Source organism: Populus euphratica, unplaced genomic scaffold, assembly GCF_000495115.2.
Source record: "Populus euphratica unplaced genomic scaffold, PopEup_1.0 scaffold79.1, whole genome shotgun sequence".
Taxonomy (NCBI): domain Eukaryota; kingdom Viridiplantae; phylum Streptophyta; class Magnoliopsida; order Malpighiales; family Salicaceae; genus Populus; species Populus euphratica.
Genome location: NW_011499959.1, coordinates 311,105 through 337,570, shown reverse-complemented (window position 1 = coordinate 337,570; position 26,466 = coordinate 311,105). Strand labels below are relative to the sequence as shown.

Here is a 26,466-nt window from a genome sequence, read left to right as displayed (position 1 = left end):
CAAAATGAACGAAAAGATGAATTTAATTTTGAAATTGCTTCTTCTTTTTCCTCAATAAAAGCCCTCCTTCCTTTGCTTTCAATAACAAAGACAAGCAGGTGAGATTTGCAATCTTTTTTTGTTTTTTTGGTATAATAAGCTTTGTTAATTTTATGTTTCAAAAATATTATTGAAAAAAATTAATTTTTTAAAATTAATATTTTTTTATATTTTTAAATAATTTTAACACATTAATATCAAAAATAATTTTAAAAAAATAAAAAATATTATTTTAATATATTTCTAAATAAAAAATACTTTAAAAAATAATTGCAATTACACTTTCAAACATGCTGTTAAGTAAAACTTGAATATATATTTAAAAAATAAATTAAAAAAACAAAATTTCAATTCTTATACTATTAATTTCATTTGCGTATACAAACCGGCATCAATATGATTTTTTTTGAGGTCAAATTTAGCATAAACAAAATCTGATTATATTATACTTCTTGAAGAATATGTGTAAAAAGATATTGTTTAAAATTGCAAGTAAATTTTATGAAATCACAAACTCTTTTTTATAAATACATATCTCCTTCATTGCTAAGTCATCACCATGTATAAAGGAGATATTGGTGTTAAAAAAATAATATAAAATTATTTTTGATATATTAAAAAATAATATAAAATTATTCCGACAACTTAAGACTTTTTCTTATTATAGTAGCTTTTTTCTAAAGTTCATAAAATCCACATGGCACAATTGAATCCAATTACAAACTCTAAATTAATTAATCATGTTTGATTTAAAAAATATATATATTTAAAGTTTGGGAGGACGTTGTTGGAGATAGTTGATTATTTCATATCCATACCTTGTAGTAGCAGCCAATTGTTGCTCTGGTACCAAGCATAGAGAATATTTTAAGCTGTGGTCCCAATTTGTGTATTTCTTTTATATACAATAAATTCTTCTTACAGGCAATGAACTGTAACTGAAACTAGCTTTGCTTGCATACATATGATTGATTCTACTTAGAGTCTGGAATTTAATGTTTTTCCCTTTATTATAAATTAATATTATTAGGATTCTCGAAAAAGTTTCAAAGCCAATTCAACCAGCAAAGTAAGCATTTTTTTTAATTTATTTATTTTAAACATTGATATATCAAAACAACGTATTAAAAAACAGAAATTATCGATTTTATTAACACCGGTATTTTATGAAAAATCAAAATACATTGTTTCAAAATATACTTACTTCAAGGGCTCAGGCAGAGATTTCTGTAATTGTTATTTATTTATTTATTTATTTATGGGGAATAAATTTGAGGAGGAAGAGGATATATTATAAACGTAGATAGGTTTCCTCTCCAGCCCCAGGTATCTCGTGAATCTTTTTACTTCACCGCACCTAATACCCCATCAAGAGCATCAGCTCGTCTGCCCTCAAAACCCTTCTCTTTTTTCAGGATTCGGTTGGTCAACAGTTCCTTCCCCTCCTTCATCTCCTCCACCTCTCCAAAATTTTATTTTTTTCTTCCTTTTATCTCTGGTTTAATATCTTGTTTCGTGTGTGTGTGTAACAGAGATGGGTACTGTCATTGTCAGAGTAAGATCTGCAAAATCAAGTGATGTTTTCTGCTATGCTAAAATGATAGAATGCCTTGACCCACACGTTCTTTGGATCTGGGATGACAATGAAGTCGTTTCCTGAACTTTAAACGTTGTCGTTTCGAATAATTAATGTGTAAGAGAAAAACCATTTTAAAAATGACTTGAAACTGTTTAAACAGATAATTAGTTGACCTGTATTAGAAAGGAAAACAAAAAACTTTAAATAACTAGAAAAGGTAAAGAAAATAACATTTTTGGGTCTTATATGGGAACCTTTAGGATCTTAGCTAATTTCGTTATGGATTTATAGAATATCTTAAAAAATTTGAGTAAAATTTGGTAATTATTTAAAAAAATTATATTTATTTCTGTTAAAAAATCATTTGAGGCTTTTGAATTTTTTATTCGACTTAAATTTATTTATTTAATCTATAAATATATCTGATAGATATTTCATATGATATAATTACACAAATTCAAATACTGCGTTATAATTTTAATAATTATGAATCAATGATCTGATAAATATCAAACTTCGCTTACTTTTTCTTGACGTAAAATCATCCTTTTAAAGTTGTGCTAATCAAACTATCTCGCCATGTCTTGCATGCCGTCCATGTTTTTCAGTTCTCACTAAAGAATATTTCCTTGATTCTTCAATAAAAAATAAATTCTTGTACACAATATTCACCTCTACAAATACAGAATAAATTATTAAATTCTATATCAATCCACTTCCCTTCCTCTGATGAACAAGAAGAATTCGAACCTGTTGCTTGCTAAGAAAGAGAGAGAGAGAGAGAGAGAGGAAAAGGTATACTTCATCCACAATAAATTGTACATTTAAATGCTTATTAAATAGAAAACACGCATCAACCTGTCCTAATTTCTTATCTTAATCTGTAGATGAGGTTATTATGTTGTTGACTTTTAAGAAGAAACCAAGTACAGTATCCGATACTGGTAAGGATTATTTTTAAAAATATTTTTTTTATTTTAAAAAATAAAAGGGCAATTCCAAACTACTCCTAAGTCTACACTGCTAATGTATGAGCAGGTGGGGATAAGGACCACATGAAATTGAAATAAATGTAAAATTGAAAAAAGGGAACGAAAAGGAGATACGAGTCTTTAAGGATGTCGCAGTTCAGCTGCGATGGCCAGGGAAGGAAAGTCGCCTTTAATATTGCTTGTGTAACCCCGTGAACCTGGCTGGGGACACAAAGACCTGCCCTACCTTTTGGGTTACCCCACTCCATCATTGCTCATTGTTCATAAATGGAAAAATGCTGTTGTTTTACACACAATCAACTACATAATAGGGTGTCATGCTGTGGATTAATTGCCGACCCATTGACACATAACTCTCAACAGGGAAAAGTTTCATGTGATAAATCGAAAATTCGAGGGCTTCTATGCAGTCGGTTTTCAAGGAAAACTTTTACTCTTTTTCCTGTTTAATTTAGATCCTAGTTTTTTTTATTTGTAGTTTATTTAAAAAGTTATCAACATGGTGATTATGTGTTGATTTTTCTTATTTTTTTTCTTGTATTATTTTTATTTGTATAGTTGTTATTACTAGAGCCTGTAATATTTTATGAATAATTATTATGTGATGTTGAATGAACATAACTAAAAGAAATGGTTGTGATAAAAGATATGCTAGTGTCAAAATAGATGAGGAGGTTTTCTATAAAAAAAAGAGAGGAGTCTAGGAATTGTTCACAGAAGATATACAAAAACAAATTGTAGAATTAAATCATTAATCAATAAAAATAAGGATCTTAAAGGGTGATGAGAAGAGTAATTACGAATTTATAGTTAGTTTTTAAAATCCATTTCAGAGTCATAAATAAATTAAGAAGGGTAGAGATTTTGATAATTTTAGTTAGGATAGGATATTTGTGGGTTGGTATTCCTTTTAATTTATAATGTTTATTTTAATAATATTTATATTAATAATAATATCACAAGCAATGATAATAATGATAATAATATTCTCATTAACAAGGTGGAGGTTGGGCGTAAAGAGAATACAAAGGATAGTCAATAAAAAAATTATTAATTTAAATTATATTAATATATTTAATTACAGGTTTATTATTATTATAAAGATAGACATGTTTAAGAGATGACATGTTGTTGATAAAAAATATTTAAAATTAATAATTCATTACTTTGAAAACATGTTAAAGAGAAGTTACTTGTCAATTGATATTTCTCTTTCTCGTATAAAATTTTACATTAATAAACTTAAATTTGATATATAAAACTGTCATGCATCCCAGGTGGAATAAAAAAAAATAATCAATAAACCTTGTTTTTTCTCTATTTATTTAAGATAAAAATAATTTAAATTTGAAAACGAGTTTTCGATATATAAAAACCGATACAATAAGTTTTTAAAGGAGATTATTTTTCCTTATATGTTTTTATTTTTTCTAGTTTATTTAAGATTTTTAACTAACTGAATTTAACAAATATGTCATCCAAGTCAGATTTGCTATAAATTCATGTTTTTGTTTTTGTATTTTGAATGAAAAAAGGAATATTCATTCCATCCCCTCAAAGCCTAATCAAATGCCACCATCGAATATCCAACTACATCAAAAGCATTTTCAAATTGCTGTCTCCCACTGTCCCACATATACACATTCCTAAACATGGCCAAATCCAATGGAAGATTTCAACTGGTTTCATGACAAACAAACCAGGAGCACTTAAAACAAACGCCTTCATATATTTATTTGAAGTATTAGAAGAAAAAAAAAAACAAGAGCTCTTGCTTTCATTGTAGCTATGTAATTGTTCTTTATCTCATGTATGGAGCAATGTTTTTTCTTTTAATTTTTAATTTTATTATTAAACTTTTATTTTATATAATTTAGCTCCTTTGAGCTAGAATTAGCATCCAATTACATATATTTTTTTGAGGAAAGGTTGAATTGAAAGATAAAGAATTATAGTCTAAAAAAAAGATAAAATAGGAGGAGGTTTTAAAATTTATCTAAAAAGTTTATTTTAATTTTCCATTTTTATTAGCTTTTATATAACCGATCCTTTTAATTTTTAAAAATTTAATTTTCATGTTAAATTTAATTTAATTTTCATGTTAATTTTTTTTTATGGAAGGAGAGAGGGACTCGCTAGATTCCAAAATGATCAAGATAAACCAATTTTTTTTTTTTTAAGAAATTAGAGTACATAATATATTGTACACCTTATTGACTTCAAAAAAAACTATGGATCAACGTACATACTATTTCTTGATGGGGCAAGTGTTTGGAGTGGCTCATGAAGCCCAAAGGGCATTTCGTCTTATTATTAATTTTTATTATTAATATTTTTATATGTATTTTTAAAATAATTTTTAATTTTAATTAATATATTTTCTCTATAATTTGTTTTCTTATCTAACCTTTTTTAAATAACAATTATTTTTTGATTATATTGATGTGTTTGATTTTTAAAAAGGTTAATATGATTCATATGTAATTTTTTTAAAAAATTTTTATGAATCAGATTTATTTTTTAATTAAAAATATTTATTTTTTATAATATTTACAATATATATAGCTTTGTATGATATTTTTTTCTCTTATTTTATTCAATAAATTTTATATATGTATCAGTTGGTTTTAATAAACAAATTACTAAACATGACAAGGTAAATGACTCCTGTTATAATATTAAATATCTTAATTTATATTTGTTTATTAATTTTTCTAGTTTTTTTTGGTTTATCATCAATGATTTTATAACTTATGATGTATAACAAACATGTGATCTAGACATGTCTTAATATAATCTTGAATAAAATTATATTTGCTTGATATAACATTTTTTTTCCCTAATAAAATAAAAAATAAATTTAATTTATTAAGGTATAAGTGATGTGGTGTTTTTGTATATTTTGAATTCTTAATTTTCAATAATCAACAAGTCAAAATTTAATTTTTAATATTTTTATCTTTAAATATAAAATTATCTAGGGTAAAATCTTTTTATTCAAAATTGATTTTTATCTTTTCAAAATAATAACAATCTTGTTATGGATTTGTAGATATTTATATACAAGGAGCTCGTATCAACTAACCCCATATATTTTAAAAAATTAAAGAAAGTCAACTCTTTAACCCTTACCCCCACACCTCAATCCAAACATAAAGAGTTTTCTGTTGCTTGGGCTGGGCTAATTCCCTAGCTTGTGGGTCTCAGCTCATGTCTTTTTACACTCCAAATTGCGTTAGGGCTTCATGCCCTTCAATGTCAATTGAACATCCACGGGCCTATCATCCGCAAGAACACTCCTATCTGTTTTCTTCATTATTTCTTGCCTTTTATGTTCGTATTCTCCATGACTGAACTCAAAAGGATCCATTTATGGTTATAAAGCTCAATAAGTTAACCCGAGATAAGATCCGAGTCGAGTCATACACTACAAGGGTCAACCCCAAACTTTTTAATGTGGTGAGGATCAATGGATTCAAGCCAAGTTCCGTCCACCCCCGGAAATTTGGAACAAGATGCAAAAATAAAAAAAAGATTCTGGATTGAGAGCCTCAAAGATGGTGCTAGAGTTGACAACAAGGCCAAAAATTGTTGCCGATCCCAAATCTACTAGATTTTTCTAGCCTCCCACACTCTTCCTATCATTGACATTTCCAAAATCGTGAGGCCCTACAAGCTACAAGTTTCCCCTTTAAGAAACCGCGTCACAATTCCTCTCTACAAATTATTCACCCTATTTTTGGTTTAGTTTATTTTTTACTTTAAATTTATCATCTTTCCCTACCCTCTAAACAACATTTAGGTCCTTAGACAACTTATACTAATAATGTAGAATTCAATTAAATTGTTTAATAAAAGATTAATTCAGGAATGAGAAAAAAATTAGAGCATCAAAGAGGGAAGAATATTTATCTATTGTGTAATAAAAGATTAAATGATATAAGGGCAATAAAAGGAAAAACAATATAAATATGTTAAAAAAGGAAAACAATACCAAGAAATCACCCCACCACGTGAAAAGCAGGGAAAAAAAACAATGATACTTTAATACTTCAAAATCAAAATTTTAATGGAAATTGGGACTAAATTAAAAAATAAAACTCGACCCCGATAAGATTGTCAAGCACCTACTCTAATCCTCACCAGCACCGACAACAACAAACCACGTGTAACACATCGAAATCAAACGGTGCGGAACCCGTCAGTGAGATTAACCATCAAAAGACAGCTGTCATGTTAACTGGTTAGGTAGCTTAGGGGTCAAAAATCACATGTAGTCCCTCTACTTTGCATATTTGGTTATATTTTAAAACGGGTCGAAGTAACTCCGTAGAGTCACTTTATCAGTAATAAAATTACTCCGTATTTTTACAACACAATAAACTTAATAATCCTACAATCTCCGTGCCAGCCTTTATTAGGTCCAATTTGAAGTCCAGACTAACTCGTCTAAATTTGCACAATAGCGAAGTCAATTCAAGTCTAACCTAACTTATTAAATTAAAGGATCTAAGTTGACCACAATTAAGAATAAAGGGACCATACATGACATTTGGCTAACCCGAAAGGGCATGAACACTGATACGGCACGGCAGCCTCCAGCACCGGTACAAAACAAGGGCAAGAAAATAATAGCAATAATATATATAAAAAAAGAAAATTTTGCTTGATATCACATCATAAATCACACCCATCTCTCTATCTCCTCCATCTCCACCTCAAGGCCGACTATTAAAGAGGCTCTATATATCTCTTTCTCCTTCTCTTTCTCGGAAAGTAGTCAGATAGACCCCCCCTAGGTCCCTATCTCTCCGTTTCATTTGATCACCGCTCGTTAAGTTAATCTAGGTGAACTTATTTTTTGGTTCCTGCATTTCAATATGTTAAATATTAGGGTTTATGAGAAGTTGCTGTTCATGGATTTTTATTTTAATTCATCATTTCGACATTTTTAGGGTTTTATCGGCTGGTTGAGCTTTTCTTTTCTTCTTTATTAAGTGCTTGTTGATTGATATATTTTTTTTTAAGAAAAAAAGGGGTGGTTGAATAAATTTGCTATTAGGGTTATTATGTTTTTTGCTATTTGTAAATCTGAAACTGGTAGGTTTTGTTGATAGAGAAGCTTCAGTCTGTTTTACGGAAAGTTGTGCTGCTGTTTTCAGTTAATTAGTAATTATTTCTATAAGAAAATAGATTGATTTTTGTAGAGAGAGTCTTGGGACAAGGTTTGCTTACCTTTTGGTCTGGTTCGAATGGTGTTTGTGATTTTTGTGTATTCTGTTTGTGATTTTGGTTCTGTTAAGTTTTAGTAATACATTCAATGTCAAATGTAGTATTTGAACTGGGAATGTTTTATCCTTGAGAGAACTTTACATGTGTCCGAGTTTCTCAATTTAATATCGGTGAAGTGCAAATGTTAGTTGATTTGAGTGTTGAACGCCGCCTCTGTTGATCGATGAATGTAATTGGGTGTTTGATATTGTGGTGCAAGGTGCTTTTCATTTGAAAATGCATCAAAATGATTTTTATTTTTCAGATCTTTTCTTTAAATTTTTTGACATCACATCAATACCATAAAAAAACACTAAAAAAAGCATCAATTTAATGCCTTTTCATGTGAAATGCATCCAGAAGCAGAAGTTACCATACCCCCAAACACTCAATAAGTAAAAACAATGAAATGGTTATTTGCTTTTCGGTGGATGTATTTTTTATTTTTGAGGAATTTATGATTTATTTAATTCTAAGTGTCTTAGTGATTGATGTCCTCGAGTTTATATCTAAGGATTATTTCTTTAATATTTTTTTGTTGTCTCTCTGATCTCTTTTATTGGATTTTCACTAATAAATGTCATCCTGACTTGCAGGATCTTTCCTGGGAATTACATGGCTAGGCTCCTAGTTCATTCTGCTAATATTCCTGCTGTAGCTCCTTGTCCAAGGCATCGTCAATATGAAGAATCTAAAAAATCAAGGGCCTCCTCTGCCAAAATGATGTGTAGCTTACCATCGCGGGGTTTGGTGATAAGTGGATACTCAGGATTGCGTAGCGCAAACTGTTTAGATACACTGTTGAGACATGGACATTCTTTCCATTCTAAGGTTGCAATTACAATCTCTCCTAGGCAGCAAAAGGCTAAGCGATTTGTACCTAGAGCTATGTTTGAACGTTTTACAGAAAAAGCAATCAAAGTAATTATGCTTGCTCAAGAGGAAGCAAGACGGCTTGGTCATAATTTTGTTGGAACAGAACAGATCCTGTTGGGGCTTATTGGTGAAGGAACTGGAATTGCTGCAAAGGTTCTCAAATCTATGGGCATCAATCTTAAAGATGCACGTGTGGAGGTGGAGAAGATTATTGGCAGGGGTAGTGGATTTGTTGCTGTGGAAATTCCGTTCACTCCTCGTGCCAAGCGTGTTCTGGAACTATCATTGGAAGAGGCCCGCCAACTTGGTAGAATTTGTTTTCTTTCTCCTTTTCTGATGTTGACTTTAGTTTGAGAACTTTGGGCCAAAAGTGGTTTCTTCATGTTGGTGTAGGTGTATTTTGAACTACAATATCCTCTTAAATTTGGGATGCAAACTTTTGAACATGATGGAATTTCACATAGAACTGTTATTGCAATCATAACATAATATGTGCTGTTAAGAGATACAATGGTATCACCAGAGCTTTCCTGTAATTCAAGCCAGTTTCCACTTCCTGTAACTCCATAGTTTCCACTTTCAACGGAGCAATGATTCTGTTATGTGTGTTTGTGTGCATGATACTTTGAGAAATGAAGTGCTCAATGCTAACCAAGAAATCTGACCTCCATGAATCTTTTCAGGTCATAATTATATTGGATCCGAGCACTTGCTTCTTGGGCTACTTCGTGAAGGTGAAGGTGTAGCAGCCCGTGTTCTTGAGAATTTAGGTGCTGATCCTAGTAACATACGTACACAGGCAAGCAATGTATCCCTGGAGCTTTGTTAGCCTAATTTTCTGTGTTCATCAAGTCATTTGTTGTGCACACATAGAATTAATGAAGTGTTGATTGTTGTGATTAGGTCATTCGTATGGTGGGTGAGAGCACAGAAAACCTGGCTGGTTCCACTGTTGGACCTGGAAGCAGTAACAACAAGATGCCTACACTTGAGGAATATGGAACTAATTTGACTAAATTAGCAGAGGAGGTGACTTAATACTAAAGCTTTTTTTTGTTGTTTTGTTTCTAAACATGCTATAAATAGACACTTCTCTTCTAAGTGATTCTCTTAAGATGATTTTTTTGCTTTCAGGGTAAATTGGATCCTGTTGTCGGAAGGCAGCCACAAATAGAACGTGTTGTTCAAATCCTGGGCCGAAGAACTAAGAATAACCCTTGTCTCATTGGAGAACCTGGGGTTGGGAAAACTGCAATTGCTGAAGGTCTTGCTCAGAGGATAGCAAGCGGTGATGTTCCTGAGACAATTGAGGGAAAGAAGGTGAATATTGATTCATTTTATTGTCACAATTTGGGGGTGCATTTGGGTTGTAGTATAAAAATTTCTATGAATTATGTATGCTCAGTGCACACCAAGTAATGAACAACACACTTGCTTTATTATCTGTAATATTGATAAACCCTGCATGTAAATGGGAGATTCAGTCAACTGACTACAATATGCGTTGCTATGCCATTTTTGTGAGAAATTTTTAGAAGTGTTTCCTTGTAAATTTTTAAGTTGGTAGGGAAACTATTGTACACAAGACAGACTGATATGTATTTTTTTTTGTTGGTGTGATTTAGGTTATCACCCTTGACATGGGCCTTCTTGTTGCTGGAACTAAATACCGTGGAGAGTTTGAGGAAAGATTGAAGAAGCTAATGGAGGAAATCAAACAGAGTGATGAAATAATTCTCTTTATTGATGAGGTGCATACCCTGATAGGGGCAGGAGCAGCGGAAGGGGCTATTGATGCTGCTAATATTTTGAAACCAGCTCTTGCTAGAGGTGAATTGCAGGTAATTTTTTGTCTTGTGCACATGATATTCAAGGGAAATTGTTAAATCCTATGACTGGAGGTCATTGTGAATTTGTGGCATGCAGTCTGATTGTTACATCTTTTACATTTACTATTAAGCTTCACTTAATTTATTTTTAAAAAATGCTGACCATTAAACCTGAGTTGATCATACCGTGACAAACTGCTCATTGGAGCCTGTTCTGTGTGTGGGGGTTCACGTAGGTGAATGTGCTGTTCACTGGAGCCTATTGTGTGTGAAACTTGAGTATTTTTTTTCTTTTTTTCTGGTGCTTAAACTTGAGTTGATCATACCTTTTCTCAATTTATGGCCTGGTTCTGTCTATGGTTTGCAAACTCTGAAGCTTTTCCTGTACTGAATCTTCTTAATAGCGATGAATTTGACTCTAAATTGTAATGGTTTGTGTTCCCTTGAATTATTGAGTCCTTGTTGGACCTGACTTATTATATTATGTAATAACTCAGTCATATCCAGCATTTGGGGCTGGCCATAGCCCCTCCATATGTGGCCAACTTTGATTATTTTGTTTATATTTGAAATTTGTGGCTCAAAGTTTCAAATTCAATCTTGTTTCTTATTCATCCTCCTTGATGCAGTGTATTGGAGCTACAACCCTAGATGAGTACAGAAAACACATTGAGAAGGACCCTGCTTTGGAAAGACGTTTCCAGCCAGTCAAAGTACCTGAGCCATCTGTGGATGAAACAATACAGATTTTGAAAGGACTTCGTGAGCGATATGAGATCCACCACAAACTCCGTTACACAGATGAGGCCTTAATAGCTGCTGCTCAGTTGTCATACCAGTACATCAGGTGAGTGAGCCATAAAATAATCCTTTTATTTTTTTTTTATTTTTAAGCTCACATTTCTGTTATATAGCTCTATGTATCTGCAGCATTTGCCACACTTATTACTTGCATGGATGCTTATTTATAGAGGAGAAAAGTCACTGCTTTTATATCTTTAGAAGTAATTTGTTTATAGTAGTCTCTCAAGTTTATTGTTAGATTTCCTCAGCATCTCTGAAGCTTACCTGAAACTTGAGATACATATGATGAATTGAAAAAAAAATGGAAGGAGATGAGCATATTGGAGATATCATTTCCCTGTAGTGGTGCTTTATATATGCGTCTTTGCAGAGCCAGTGGGAGCACATCAATTTGCAATATTTGTTCATACCATTTGACTGCCTTGTAGACAGTCTCTGTTGAAGCTGATGTTTTTGAACCATGCATGAGTTCTCCCCCTGCTGCTTTTCTCCCCTTCCTGTCTTTGTGTTGAACCCTCCACAATACCCTAGAAATGTTCATGGTCCATGTCGAAGGCTTTCCTCCACTGGGTTCAATTCTATTGGATTCTCCCAAATTCTGAAATTTGTTTCATGAGATTCTGCTAGAATTCTATGAATTACCTTTCTATAGAAGTTAATTTTCATTTTTGCTGTCTCTGGCATAATTAGCCCTTCAAAAGCTCCCCTCTATAATTAGTCATGGAAATTCTCTCCCTTGAACTTTATTTCTCCTTGCATTTCTTTCAGTGACCGTTTTCTGCCTGATAAAGCAATTGATCTGATCGATGAAGCTGGTTCTCGGGTTCGCCTTCGGCATGCACAGGTAAAATCTTCTATCCAGTTGCTCAATCATCATCCTGTCATTTATTTTTAATATTTTTTACTTCATTCTTCCAGGTCCCTGAGGAAGCAAGAGAGCTTGAGAAAGAGGTCAGACAAATCACAAAGGAAAAGGATGAAGCTGTCCGCGGCCAAGACTTCGAAAAGGTTTAAATTGCTTCTTTCTTGTGCTTTCCAATTGTCTAATTGGGTTTTCTAGGGCTACCCTGTTTGTTTCCATGAGATGAGACATTTTTGATGAACTTCCAAAATACTTAAAGTGTTGTGATTTCAAAATTTTGAATTGTCTGATTATTGAACAGTGAAAAGGTTTTTTGAGAAGAGAAGCTTTAAGACCACAAGACTGCACATTGCTTCTGTTGTTTGTTTATTTATGTCCGCATGTCCTTCAGCTATCTCATCTCATTGGTAATTTTGAACAGGCTGGGGAATTGCGAGACAGAGAAATGGACCTTAGAGCACAGATCACAGCTATTGTGGAGAAAGGCAAGGAAATGAGCAAAGCTGAGACAGAGGCAGGGGATGTAGGTCCCACCGTCACTGAATCAGATATTCAGCACATTGTCTCTTCTTGGACTGGCATACCTGTAGAGAAAGTATCCACTGATGAATCTGATCGTCTCCTAAAGATGGAAGATACCCTTCACAAGAGAGTCATTGGTCAGGATGAAGCTGTCAAGGCAATCAGCCGTGCCATCCGCAGAGCTCGTGTTGGGCTTAAGAATCCAAATCGACCAATTGCTAGCTTCATCTTTTCTGGTCCAACTGGTGTCGGGAAGTCAGAACTGGCGAAAGCACTAGCTGCCTACTACTTTGGCTCAGAAGAAGCCATGATCCGACTTGATATGAGCGAGTACATGGAAAGACACACTGTTGCCAAGCTAATTGGTTCACCTCCAGGTTATGTTGGTTACACTGAAGGTGGTCAGTTGACAGAGGCTGTTCGGCGTCGTCCTTACACTGTGGTACTCTTTGATGAGATTGAGAAGGCCCATCCAGATGTCTTTAATATTATGCTTCAAATTCTTGAGGATGGAAGGTTGACAGACAGCAAGGGCAGGACAGTGGACTTCAAAAATACCCTCCTGATAATGACTTCAAATGTTGGTAGCAGTGTTATTGAGAAGGGAGGACGCAAGATTGGATTTGATCTTGATTATGATGAGAAGGATAGCAGTTACAATCGGATTAAGAGCCTGGTGACAGAGGAGTTAAAGCAGTATTTTAGGCCGGAATTCTTAAATAGATTGGATGAGATGATTGTTTTCCGTCAACTTTCCAAGCTGGAGGTCAAGGATATTGCTGATATAATGTTGAAGGAGGTCTTTGAGAGGTTGAAGGCCAAGGAAATAGAACTTCAAGTGACTGAGAGATTTAGAGATCGGGTGGTAGATGAAGGGTATAACCCATCCTATGGTGCAAGGCCTTTGAGAAGAGCTATAATGAGGCTCCTTGAGGATAGCATGGCTGAGAAAATGCTTTCAGCAGAGATCAAAGAAGGTGATTCTGTCATTATAGATGTTGACTCTGATGGAAATGTTGTTGTGCTCAATGGTCAAAGTGGTGGTGCTCCCGATGCCTTGCCAGACATTTTGAACGTTGTGTAGAGCAAATCCTCTTATTCAGTAACCTTCGCTAGAATGTTGTTTGTTACTTTGGTTTTCATTCGAATTGGCAAATTATTTGTAGTCTGTTTTATTGAAATGACTACTCCTCAGTGGAATTTGGAGCTGTGATTCATTGCTGGCTGGGTTTAAAGGCTGTATCATTGCACCATGATAGCATGAATAGTTTAGAGGCAAATTGTAGTGTGGTGCTTGGGTTAGCTCCCTTAATTGAAGGACTAACAATCGAAGGTTATGATTCAGTCAGTTTTACATAACTGTCATGTAATACGAAATTATGATTTGAACTTGAAATTGTGGTGTCATGCTTTTCTCTGATGCAGAACGTCTATACCTTTAAAATGATATAATGGCTACCCTCAAAATTTTCTAGCATTTTGATTCGTGCCATTGAACATGCTCTCAGGTGTTGGTCTTTAACATGTATGGCAAAGCGAGTGTCATCAGCTGAAGAGTGCTGTGGAGCTTTTTTAAAGAAATACCAGCCATTGCAATGGATCCTTTGCGGAAGTATAATGATACATGTTACAATCCCCCCACAACAAAAAAGAGGGAAAAATGATACTACTTGAACCTTCATCTCCCAACACATCAGCACAGCGGCCCCAACCTAGGACTTCGATATAAATTTTCATTCTCTTGTTGCGCATGGTGGTCTATCAATAGAGTGGCCGCGTTCAATGTCTGTTGATCTGTGAATTTTGGTGCTGACAAAGAAGCTGTTCACAAATCTCCACATGCGACAGGGATTGATAAGCAAGAGTTCTTCTACGAAAAGGTGCTCGATGATTTTCTTGCACTAAAATATATCTCCTGTACCTAGCCATCTAGAGATGGCGAAGACTGCCTTAATGTAGGGCTGACGCTGCCACCTCGGGTCATTTTTAGTGCATCCAGAACCTTTTGTATCTCCATAGTCATTGCACTGTCCACGCTGCCTGACGATAGCTTCTTGTGTGATTTCTGCAAGTGAAGCTTGAGTGAACTGCTACTCAGACCAGCATTATCCCCACAGACGGGACAAACTTTAATCTCTGGCTTCCGTCTCTGCCATTCCATGGAAACCTTCCCGTGCAGTTGGCGGTCCAGATCCAATAAAGCTTTTGCAAAACCATCGTTGGGCTGAGCTCGGCGGTGAGCTCGTCTTAGAGCATTCCATGCTTCTAGTAGAGTGAATTTCCTGCATCAAGAAGAAAAATGCTAGATTTACAGAACTTACGACGCAGCAGCTTATTCACAGTAGACATTCAATAATCCGCTTGTTTGATGACAGAGCTTCCATACATGAAAAACCTAGTGATTTTCACTTACTTCCTGAGCATTAAATATGCAAGAACTAATGTAGCACTCCTACTTCTCCCTTCGAAGCAATGAACTACAACCCTTCCGCCTATTGATTCAACATGATCAATAAAATCAGAAGCTTCTCCAAAGATACTGCTGATATTTGAATCCTCATGGTCACTAATCTGTTCAAGTAGAAAGTAGTGTTGTGAATATAGAATACGTTCCAAATATATGCTGGAAAATGAAAAATGGTGAGGAGCTCCAGATTCTGTGATCAATAATGTTACAGATTATTTTGCTCTACCCAGAACGATATTGGAAAATCTGGCTATTAGAAACATAAGGAAAATCATCTGCAAACTTTATGATGTCTGCAGAAACTTTCTGAGAACATGAAGAGAAAAAACACGCTGTGCAGCAAAACAGTTGTTTTTCTGAAAATTACCAACTCTTCCAGATAGGAGCACATGTCTGAGAATGCTACAACGACTACTCCTACTGTTCTAATAAATTATTTCATTTTTTGGTCTCTGATAGCAGAGAGAAACCTTAACAAATTGATCCAGCTTTACTCAAAGTTATAAAACAAAGCAGAGCACTGTCCCCAGAAGAATGGGAAGACTGCAAATGGAGAAGGAAAAACTCACTTACCGAAAAATTCTTGTACTGAAACAGATCTGGGTGTTGTGACTCTGACTGTCCAATTTCATTGGCACACAAACACAAAATATGCGTGATTCCTAGATTTTGCAAAGTGTAAACTGATCTTGCAGCCAGGGTGCCACCAATAAACAGACTATTTGTGATTAATGATGGTTTCTCTGTGTTTGCAGCTTCGGAGATCAATGATATCCTCTCAAGAATGTGCTCTAATCTTACCTGTAAGTTATAGTGAAAAAAATTTGGAAAATCCCAAAATAAGGAAAATAAATCTTTCCCAGGAACTGTCTTGCATGTTAGCAAAACATTAACAAAAACATTGACTTCATCTTAGATATGCAACCTGAACAATGCATGGATCTATTACCTTCAACTCATATGCATCCACAACACAGTTACTATCACTGCCCTCAAAATATCCTGTGTTGAAATTGTTCTCCTGACAGAGTTTGATGGCATCATTTCTCAGCATTTCATTCCAGTGTTCTAATTCTTCATTTGTTTCAGTATCAACCTAACATATAATGATGCATGTCAGACAATAAGATGTTAGATCAATGACAAAAAAAAAAATCTTTACTCGTATAAAAAAATATCTTTATTTTGCTTCCCTTACACAATGCAGTTTCTACATTTTTTCACCCTTCTCAAACGGCTTTTATTTGCTTGGTAATTAGCACAGGGACATTGCATAATTCTTTACATTTCTCACATTACAGGTTCTAGTAAAATAAGATGATTAAACAGTAACTCCCTAATGATCAAGCAATTAAACAGTTCCCCTTGCCACACGACCTTCTTTTCAAATCGAGTTTCAGAGTATACCAAGTTTAATTACACTTGACAGAATGCGGTGATGCATGCTATTGATCAACGTGGAAATTGTGGCAAAAGTATCAATTTCTATGTGTTCTCTTTTGACCTTTAATACACATGTTTTCTAGGTTTTTTCCTCCTCACTTTAAAGGGGGTAATTATGCAGAAGACTAGAAGTACGGTGCATCATTGCAACAATTATCTCTTCTTAAAACTACACGAGCTGAAAAAATCTGTAGAACATGAAAATGACTTCTCATGCAATTGATGGTTGAAAAATTTTGGACCATTTTGCCTCTGGCATTCCCGAATCACATTTCTAACACTGTTGTCGGTGTGCTATTGTGTTATATATGCAGCTTGTTATATAAAGTGGCTACAAGAGCCAGCCACTGATTAGCATGAAAGATGATAACTTAACCAATCCATTTTTTCAGTTATGAAAACATGTTAAATCTTAGAACAATCAGGGCGAGAAGAAAAAACAAAATACATTTTTGGAACCAAGGTTTTGCTTCTTGACTAGTTGGACTCTGAATTGCCATCTTCAAGCACTGTAACCAGTGATCTATGCCTAGCAAGCATATGATTTCCATATCCACGTTAATTGACATTCTGACCTTGGCAAATTTAAGAATTTCACGGAGCTTTGTCATTAGACACAGGCTACGAAGGGGCTCTCCACTCCCCTTGGACAACTTTCCATGCCAGCTTTCTCTTGACATGGGAGAACTAGAATCTGAGTTCTCTTTACTTCCTAAAGATGACCTTGGAGTTTGAGCCATTCTCTGTGAATCTGAATCACTAAAATCTGAATGGTTATCATTAAGAAAGCGTTCCTTACTTGGTGGAGAAGGATAATGAGCAACCCCATGTGAAGGTGACTTGGGGATCACCAAATCTTCTCTGTCAGTGTCCCCTGATGTTTTATTTGTGATGTTCAATAAAACTCGTAACAAGCCATCAAGTTTTTGGTGAAGAGTGAGAAGGAACACGTGGAAACCTTGCAGATCCCTGAGCGCAGCACGGAACCCACCTCGAAATTCCTTAACAACTGACACCATTTCTGTTACTTGTGTATCAGTAAAGTCAGTGCCTACCAATGGAGGAGCCCCTAATTTCCCTCCTGTTACTTCATATAACAAATTAGAGGTGTAATCAGAACTGTTGAGAAGCAGCTCAATCAATTTAGGATAATTTGCCTGGTCATCTGTGCGTTTTTCAGCAGGAGGCCGACGAGGAACACCAGAATCAATAGCCACAGCGTGAGAAATGAGGTCAGAAAACAATGATTCTCCTGATTTTCGGACTCTTGGCATTTTGTTGGATTTTGGAGATTCTGTAATATCAGAAACATCAGAGCCCTGTGATACAAATCCTGGTACTCGATTATGAGTGTTAAACTTGCTATTCAGTGAAGTTGCCCTTCTTTCTTTCTGTAGAGCTTTGATCATCTTTGGTCGGTATCGGTTAATTGCAGAATCAAAAGCAACCTCCAAGGCATTTACATTTGATGAGGTCATTTTCTCAGCCAACAATAGATTTGCAGGATTTCCACGCCATCTGAGCTGACGGCAAGGGAGTCTATCTTCATTTCTGATGACAAGGTCCAATAGGAAGACCCTACCAAGTGCTGCTGCAATTCTTTCTCCAGTCTCACATGGCTCAAATGCATTTGAGCTCTCCAATAAAGGAGATCCATGAACATAACTGCAAAAACACAACATAGTGGCCTTTGAAATACTAATGCAAAAGGCAATGTCCTCTGCAATGCCTGCAATATGAAAAACCATGAATCCTCCTCACTGTGATATAGAGTAGGAGTAGGGACCAGGGAACTGATTGAGAAATGCTAGTAAAGATGAATCGGCACATGATGATATCAAGTGATACTCTTTGCTGGCTCAAACTTTTAGATGTGGCATCCCTAAGTTTCTCAGTAATTGGATGTGCAGGGTAGCTGTGGTCAGTGTAGTCACCCCAGCATACTAAACAGGTGAATTTCATTAAAGATGCGCATGTGAATTTCATTAAAGATACATGTGCACGCACAATATTAGATTATAGCAAAGAACAGAATCTCTTTCCCAAGCCCTTCCCCTTTCAGCCTATTCGGTTAAGGAGCCAGGATGGGAAGGAAGCAAAAGTATTTTATGATTTCACTTTATAGTAACATGATTCACAAATCTAGGTTCTAGTTTCACCTCATCAAAAGAAGGCATCGGCTGAGTTCAAGAGCTTCCAGAAGCTCAGAACATGTCACTATACCTACTTCATCTCCTTCTGAAGCTGCTATAACTCTTGCTTTCTCTGCAGCTTCCTTGATCTGGAGCCACTCTGGGCTACAATTTTGAACGACTCTAGCCTGCAGTTATAAATATTCACAGGAATGTTTATCATTAACAAGAAAAGAAGAAAATGTTTGGGCAAGATTTTTTAAGAAAAGACTGCAGTGCAATCTTAGAAAAACCACTAACTACTGGGCTATGACAGCATAACCTGTGGAGTTTGGACTCCTAAACACTTTGCAAATTCATAGCCAAGACGTTCTGATTGTGTGGCCATCCTTGAAGATGAAAACTTTATGACAGCTGCTGATTCCTTGTGAAAAGCATCAGCATTTCCTTGCTGGTTGAACAAGGCAAAGAATACAACTCCCCCAGAATTTACAGTTACCTACATGTACACAGCTAAGGAGAATTTGAGACAGCCAATGAGAAGAAACTGTGATGCACTGGTTTCTTCTCTAATCTATTCTACAGACAGGCAAACTCAATATTCTTTCAATGATACCTATATAATGTAAATATAGCAGTTCAGAGTCTTACCCAGAACTCCTATCCTGGAAATAACCTAAAAAATTGTCTAAGCTATTAATAAGTTAAACTCGGTTAAACAAATCCAAAACATGCGTTAGTTTAGAAGCTAGACTAGCCAGTTAGGCTGAAAAATAGGAATCAAGATGACATCATTGAAGAATATGTACAAATTTCCAAAGGCTTTGTGCTTTGACTTTACAATTATAAATCACAAAGCAGAAGCTGTTTAAACTATATTATAAATAGGATCACATACTTCGAGGGCTTTACTCATTTCATCCTCAGAATTTTCAGTGCTACTACCATGCTCAGTGTGGTGGAGGGAAGACAGCATGTCCCAAGAAAAAGAGCTCGACTCAATGTCCAGTGCCACAGCTTTACCAAGCCTTTCCCACAAACTGACCTCTGGAACTTGCTCCGGAGGTGGACTTTTTGAATCAACAAGTGATTCTCCAACACTGCACGGTAGTAATGACAACAAGTAGGTAAAAAGAAACATCATTCCGGAAATGGAGACAGACAGCATGTGAATCACACATTGACGCGCAAAAACAAAAAACTAGCATTAAACATTTGCAATTGTATCTGTTTGTTGTATCTGTTTGCTCATCGAACAACTCAAGTTTTCCCCTCATTCACTTGCTATACTGAAACCAGCAGGTGGTTTATCAAGGGCTTCTTGCCATTAGTTACAGCAGGCACTCCACACTTCTTCACATGATAATAAGAAAAGCAATTAGGTGAGACAAGTTTCACTTTATTTTGTCAGCTGGGAATGCATTCTTATAATTCTTAAGAGCATTTCCAAGGATCACTTATAAACATCTGCAGACAAACAAAAAAGATAAACTACTTGCAATATTTAGATTAATAAAAGCTCCCAGTTTTGTGGAATGTCTTGGTTAATTGTCTTCGGTAATAATTGCAAATCTACCTCATCGGCTCCCATTATAATCTCATTAACTGTCTACCTCATAAGTAAAATTAACAATAAAGCACCAGCATTTAGTCTATCTGAACTAATCACCATAATTAGTTTGATGGTTGACATAAATGATGACAAAGATAGAGGGGAATAGGAGACCTGGAGGGCATAGTTTCGAGCCTGTAAGGCCGGCGTGGGAACCCCGAGGCACCATACTTGTCACTTCTCTTACGAACCAACTCCAGCCATTGTGCAAACCGATATGCTGGGCCCGCTGTTATGTCTCCCAACATATACAATACCTGAAATCAAAATCCAAAATACTAAACTAGTAAATTCACCAGTCTTGCCATTTCCTTTCTTGAACTAACAGGAAAAGAAAACAGATTTTCAATTTCCCATTCTTTTACATCATCACATTCAACAATTTCCCCTCTCAAACTATCAGGAAAAAGGAAAACTCCAATTTACCCCAAAAGATAATCATTTTCCTTTCCATTCCTTTGTACTATCACATTGTACCATTTCTCAGTCAAAGGAAAAAAAAAGAAAATATTAGAAAAGAAAGAAATTTCAATTTACCTTGACAATATTTACATGGTAGCAGCACCTCCTCTCCCTCAAAAAGGGCAAAGTAACAGAATGATAGAATGAATTAAAAAAAAAAATTAAAAATTACCCGGGAAGTAACAGTAAGAGGTAAATGAGGATCAAGCTCTTCAGATCCCAGGTCCAGTTCCCTCTCTTCCTCCTGCAATTTCCACATAAATAACCAACAACAAACCAGATGTTAACAGTGTCAAATATGTGAAATTTATCATTGAAGCAACCATTGATCCATAAAATCCATCTGGGTTTCTATCTAAGATTAGAAATCTTTATTCTTTACGTGTCCGTGTATAAAAAGAAACAAAAAAGAAGGGCTTTTTTGTGTGCGTTTTTTTTACCTGGACTTGGACTGTGGTGTTGATGATTGATAAAGTGTCTTCCTTTTCATCTTTCAACATTATTTTCTTAAAAAAGAAAAGAAAAGAAAAGAATTTGAGGTGTGAATGTAGGAGGGTATATATAATATGCTACTAATATAATGTAATAATTTTCATAATTGAGTGAGAAAGATGATGATCTAGTTTCTTATGATGGACCAAGAAAGAGAGAAACAATCCCCGCCTTTTCAGCTTGGTTTGGCGGTTGATTGGCCAATGTAAAGTTAATTTAGAGGGTGGAAAGAAAGAGAAGTGAGAGCATTTATGATACAGTGCTTTAATTGCAAGAAAGTGAAGTGATTCTTGATTTGGGTTTTGACTTTTGATAATGATGATGACTGCAGATGAGCTTGTTTGTAAGTCATGGTTATATGTTCATGAAAGATGTGTTGGAACCATAGCTTTAGCAGCCATGGTTTCCAGCAAAGAAGAGATCAGACACGGAAACCGACCTATGTGGCCATGGTCGGTGATGGGTCGTGGGTGGCAATATTATAAGATTGCAAAGTGCTGTCTACGTGTATGTTTACAGTGTTGCAGTGCATAGTATTTTTTTTAATTAAATATATTTAAAAAATAGAAGATATCACAAAAATAAACCCTTAATAAAAATATGTGTTTGGCATCGTTCGGTAAAAAACAAAAAATTATAATTATTTTCAAAGAGAAATTTTTAATATATCTTAAAATAAAAAATTATAAATAATAAAGATAAAATAAATTTAAAATCAAGATGAAACTAAAATTATTTTCAACATATTATAGTCTGTAAGTGTTTACAGAAGTGAATACTGTGCAAAAGCCATGCTCTCCAGAAAATTAATTATAGGCCCCATAATTTGGTGTAGTTTGTATATAGATCCTTAATTTAGGCCCTCCAAAGATTATAGATATATTTTTTCCCCTCTGAGGTGCCACTGTATGAGTCACCCGTGCTGATGGCAGCGTCTCTGGCGTGAATCACATGATTGTTTGAAAAAATTATGTTGAAAGCCAAGTGTATGGTATTGATGCTTTGTTGCTGTTTTTGTTTCTCCTTTTGTCTTGAGTCGTGTTTAGACAAACTAAGAATATTGAAATTAATGGTTATATTACTCGTTATTATTTTAAGTATGCTGTCATTACTCTTTTTTTTATTTCATTTCTTTTTGTAGAATATTGACTTTTTAACTAAGTTATATTTTATATTTTATTTTTGTTTCTTGGTTAGTAAATTCTTGATGTTTATAATTATTGTATCATGATTTTTTAAAAAAATATTAATATATATATATATATATCTTATTTTATTTATTTAGGATAAAATAATATCAGAATGTGGTGATTAATAAAAATCCTAACCTATTTATCTAAAAATATAAAAATAAGTTAAGTTTAAATTATTTTATAACTATTTTGATAATTTTTATTTGCAATCACTATAAAAAATAAAACCTTTAATGTCTTCAATCCAATTAAAAGAAGTACTAGGTAGATAAAAATATATAAATTTTGATTGATTTAGTTTAGATCATATGTTTGAGCTAGATAATATATCAAGATATATACATTAAATTAGATAAAAAAATTTAATTTTAAAGAACTTTAAAATCCAAACAAAACTTGAGATTTTTTTGTTATATTATATGTTCATAAATCAATATCCAATGGGTTTGTGTATGTGTGAGTGTATATTATATTTCTATTTTTTTTGGTTTTTTATTGATCCAATATGATATTTTTTCTATACTAATTGAACCTTACTCTATATTTTTTTTAATTTAGTTTAGTATCTCAAATTGTTTTTGGAAGCTCATTGAAGAAGTTTTATTTGCTTAAAGTTTTGCTTTTGTTGAAGAATAGAAATATTTTATGGATGGTATTAAGAATCATTATTATTTTGACACTAACAAAGGGAAGGGTGGAAAATTCCTATGAGTTAGTGATTAGAACATATGGATAGAACTTATAATGGGGTCTTGAAAAATAAATAATTTTTGTTGGATCACTATATTTATTTTAGGTTTATTAAGGATTTTATTAATTAAAATTTTTAGTTATCTTGACAGAAATTTGATATCTTTACTCCCATCACAGCAAATCATTTTTTTTCATAAAGGATTATGATGCCTTTCCATGAGCTTATTGATTTATTTATTAGCTCTTATTTGTGGTGCATAATATCATTATATGTAAGTGATGGTTATAAAATAATAGGTTAATTGGATAAGATAACATAATTTTTTTGTATTTATAAAATGAATTTGTGGTTTATTATAATGGATCTTATTAATAATACAAAAAATAAATCTGTCATCTTATCTTGATAAAAATTGTTTTTAACCTTGTCAGATATTTATTCTAGTATTTAGAGCACCTACTATATAAAATAAATTATAAAATATTAGAGTTATGATTCATATTTAATTTAATATTTAAATCCTGCTAATAAATTCTAAAAAGTTTCAAAGAGTTACAAATTCTAAATTGAAAGATTTTTCTTTCTTTTAGTTTCTTTGATTTCTTGATAAAAATAAATATAATCAATAGTGATTTAAATATATACAGAAAGAATTTATTTTATATATTTTTTACTAGTAGTTACCAAAAGATACAAAATAATCTTTCTTCCATGGGAGCTTCTCTTCAAGCAATGCATCATAGAAATTGTTGAGACTTTTTGTATCTTAACAAACCCATTAAACCTATTATTTTATTTGAATGAAGAAAAAAAAAAAAAACAAAATCGTTAAGCCAAAGAAGTAAGTAGTTCTCTTTGAATCTCCATCTTTAAGTGACGCGATAGGACCGACACCATCAGTTATAATATCTACCACTATAAAATTGTTGTAATCATCACAGTAATACCATCTGACGGTCATAATTAATCATAAATTAATGAACAAGATAACATAAAAAGGAAAATGAATGGACGTCGAAGAAAAAGACAAGTGGCGTATGAAAAACAGTTTTAAGATAATGTCGGCCGTGCATGCATCTACTTTTGTAATTTAACGGCCGTCAATCACGTGTATGACTTTTAATTAGCTTAAGTTTATTATCATTTTAAAAATGTGTTTTTAAAAATTAATATTTTATATTTTAAAATTAATTTTTTTATAAAACTTTCAGTTTTTTTAATATACTAACATCAAAAATAATTTTTAAAAAATATTATTTTAATATAATTTTAAATAAAAAACATTTTAAAAAACTAATATTACCAAACTCACAACTATCCTTTAACACAAATCTCCATGCAGATAAATCTGATGGTCCCAATGCTAGCTAATTGTCAAAGTGTTCTCTACATATAAACATGCTAAATTCTGAATCATTCGTGTAATTCATTGCAAAACTCAAAAACAAACTGGCTAAAATGGCATCTACAAAACCTTGCAAGAACAAGGTTCAAGACAAGGTTGCTATCGTCACGGGAGGTGCCAGTGGCATAGGCGAGGCCACCGTGCTTGCCTTTGCTGAAAACGGCGCACGAGCAGTCGTGATCGCAGATATTCAAGATGAAAAAGGCCAAAAGCTTGTAGAATCCATCGGAACTAACAGATCCACTTACATCCACTGTGATGTAACTGATGAAAACCAAGTCAGATCCCTTGTGGAATCCACTGTTCAACTTTATGGTCACCTTGACGTGATATTCTGCAATGCCGGCATTGCAAGCTTTGGTAAGCAAAATGTTCTTGACTTCGACCTGGACTCGAGCGACAAACTCTTTGCAGTAAACGTGCGTGGCACAGCAGCATGCCTAAAGCACGCGGCGCGTGCCATGGTGGAAGGAGGTGTAAAGGGCAGCGTCATATGCACATCAAGCGTCGCTGCGACTTTTGCAGGGGACAAGCTCACAGATTATATCATGTCCAAGAGCGGGGTTTTGGCACTGATGAAATGTGCAAGTTATCAGTTGGGTGAGCATGGGATAAGAGTCAACTGTGTGTCTCCAGGACCAGTGGCGACACCTCTAGCATGCAAGACATTCGAAATGGGAGCAGAGGAGATGGAGAAGGCTTTTCAGTCGTCTTATTACTTGAAAGGTGTGTTGAAAACGAAGCACGTAGCTGACGCAGTGCTGTTTCTTGCTTCTGACGATTCTGAGTTTGTGACTGGCCAGAATTTGATCGTCGATGGTGGGTTTAATTTTCAATCTTTTCCCAAATAAATAAAATGATCCGGGGAAGGATGGTGTCGGATTTAGTTCTTAATTAATAAATGATTTTGCATATGCTTAATTTGTCGAGAAATTTATTTATTATTGAGGGATCCACCTGATCTTCCAAATAACTCTTTCAAGATTTTCTTTTGATGACTTATTATTTAAGGATTTAATTAAGTAATACCATCAATTTAAATTTGATTTATTTCAAATCAACCAAAGCATCATATATAATCAACACTCTCAATTATTGGTAGATATGCATTATTGCTCATGCTGATGGGAAAGCAACGCTTTCAATTGCTAGAAGACGTGTAAAACAACTGTGTTTTGAGGTCTTCTTTTTTAAAAATTCAATTTTTTTAAATACCCTGTTGTCTTCAATGATTGAATCGTTTTGGTTCAGTAAAAAAATACACAGTTCACCTTTGTAAAGAGGCACACCATAAATTTGACACCTACATTCATTATAACCTCCTTTCAAGAACTCCTGCAATTGGCTTTTTTTCCTTCGTCAAGAACACAACAGGCCTAACAGCCACAAATCTTGACTTTATAAAAATTGGGTTTTTATTTGAATCCATGAAGTTCAAGTCCTAGACCAACCAAGTCTTGAAAGACGAAAATAAAAATAAAAATTAAAGCTTAAAAAAAACCCAAAAAAGACATGAGTCAACCCTAGTCTAGAGGTTACCTTCTTTCTCAATTAAAATATGTTGCAGATCTTCTTTAACGGGATAGACTTACTGATAACATAACTGTAGATACTCCCATTAAGATTAACACAAGATATTCTTTTTTTGATGGTTTACCTATGACAGATCCTACCTTATACTATACTATATGTTGTTACCCATTTTAAGCCATACGTGCTACTGGAGATATCCCTTTTAAATTGAAGGCAGAAGTTTAGTTCACGGTTGCTGGGAAATTGACAAAAGCTAAGA

The 26,466-nt window shown here is 34.0% G+C and overlaps 3 protein-coding genes across 6 annotated transcripts; 2 read left to right on the top strand and 1 right to left on the bottom strand.

The window, feature by feature from the left end:
• Positions 1-7,282: 7,282 nt before the first annotated feature.
• LOC105138546 (chaperone protein ClpC, chloroplastic) lies at positions 7,283-14,191 on the top strand. Its single transcript, XM_011044653.1, has 10 exons — positions 7,283-7,458; positions 8,478-9,064; positions 9,441-9,556; positions 9,661-9,786; positions 9,892-10,077; positions 10,383-10,598; positions 11,216-11,433; positions 12,159-12,234; positions 12,309-12,398; positions 12,674-14,191. Exons 2-10 carry the CDS (start codon positions 8,497-8,499, stop codon positions 13,856-13,858), a joined length of 2,781 nt encoding a protein of 926 aa, XP_011042955.1. The 5' UTR covers positions 7,283-7,458; positions 8,478-8,496; the 3' UTR covers positions 13,859-14,191.
• A 109-nt stretch (positions 14,192-14,300) lies between these two features.
• Positions 14,301-21,843, bottom strand: LOC105138547 (dual specificity protein phosphatase PHS1-like). 4 transcript variants are annotated; one of them, XM_011044655.1, is made up of 12 exons: positions 21,331-21,843; positions 21,063-21,134; positions 20,543-20,685; positions 19,715-19,916; positions 19,139-19,315; positions 18,844-19,004; positions 17,484-18,349; positions 17,260-17,396; positions 16,191-16,337; positions 15,815-16,042; positions 15,188-15,345; positions 14,301-15,056 (listed from the first exon to the last, which is right to left on the bottom strand). In XM_011044655.1, exons 1-12 carry the CDS (start codon positions 21,388-21,390, stop codon positions 14,696-14,698), a joined length of 2,712 nt encoding a protein of 903 aa, XP_011042957.1. In that variant the 5' UTR covers positions 21,391-21,843; the 3' UTR covers positions 14,301-14,695. The 4 variants fall into 4 exon arrangements, with proteins under 4 accessions (XP_011042957.1, XP_011042956.1, XP_011042958.1 ...); XM_011044654.1 differs by having other exon boundaries at positions 17,260-18,349; XM_011044656.1 differs by lacking the exons at positions 21,063-21,134; positions 21,331-21,843 and having other exon boundaries at positions 17,260-18,349; positions 19,715-20,169; positions 20,543-20,634.
• Positions 21,844-24,664: 2,821 nt separating this feature from the next.
• Positions 24,665-25,628, top strand: LOC105138545 ((-)-isopiperitenol/(-)-carveol dehydrogenase, mitochondrial-like). Its single transcript, XM_011044652.1, has one exon. It carries the CDS (start codon positions 24,728-24,730, stop codon positions 25,523-25,525), a length of 798 nt encoding a protein of 265 aa, XP_011042954.1. The 5' UTR covers positions 24,665-24,727; the 3' UTR covers positions 25,526-25,628.
• Positions 25,629-26,466: the final 838 nt, after the last annotated feature.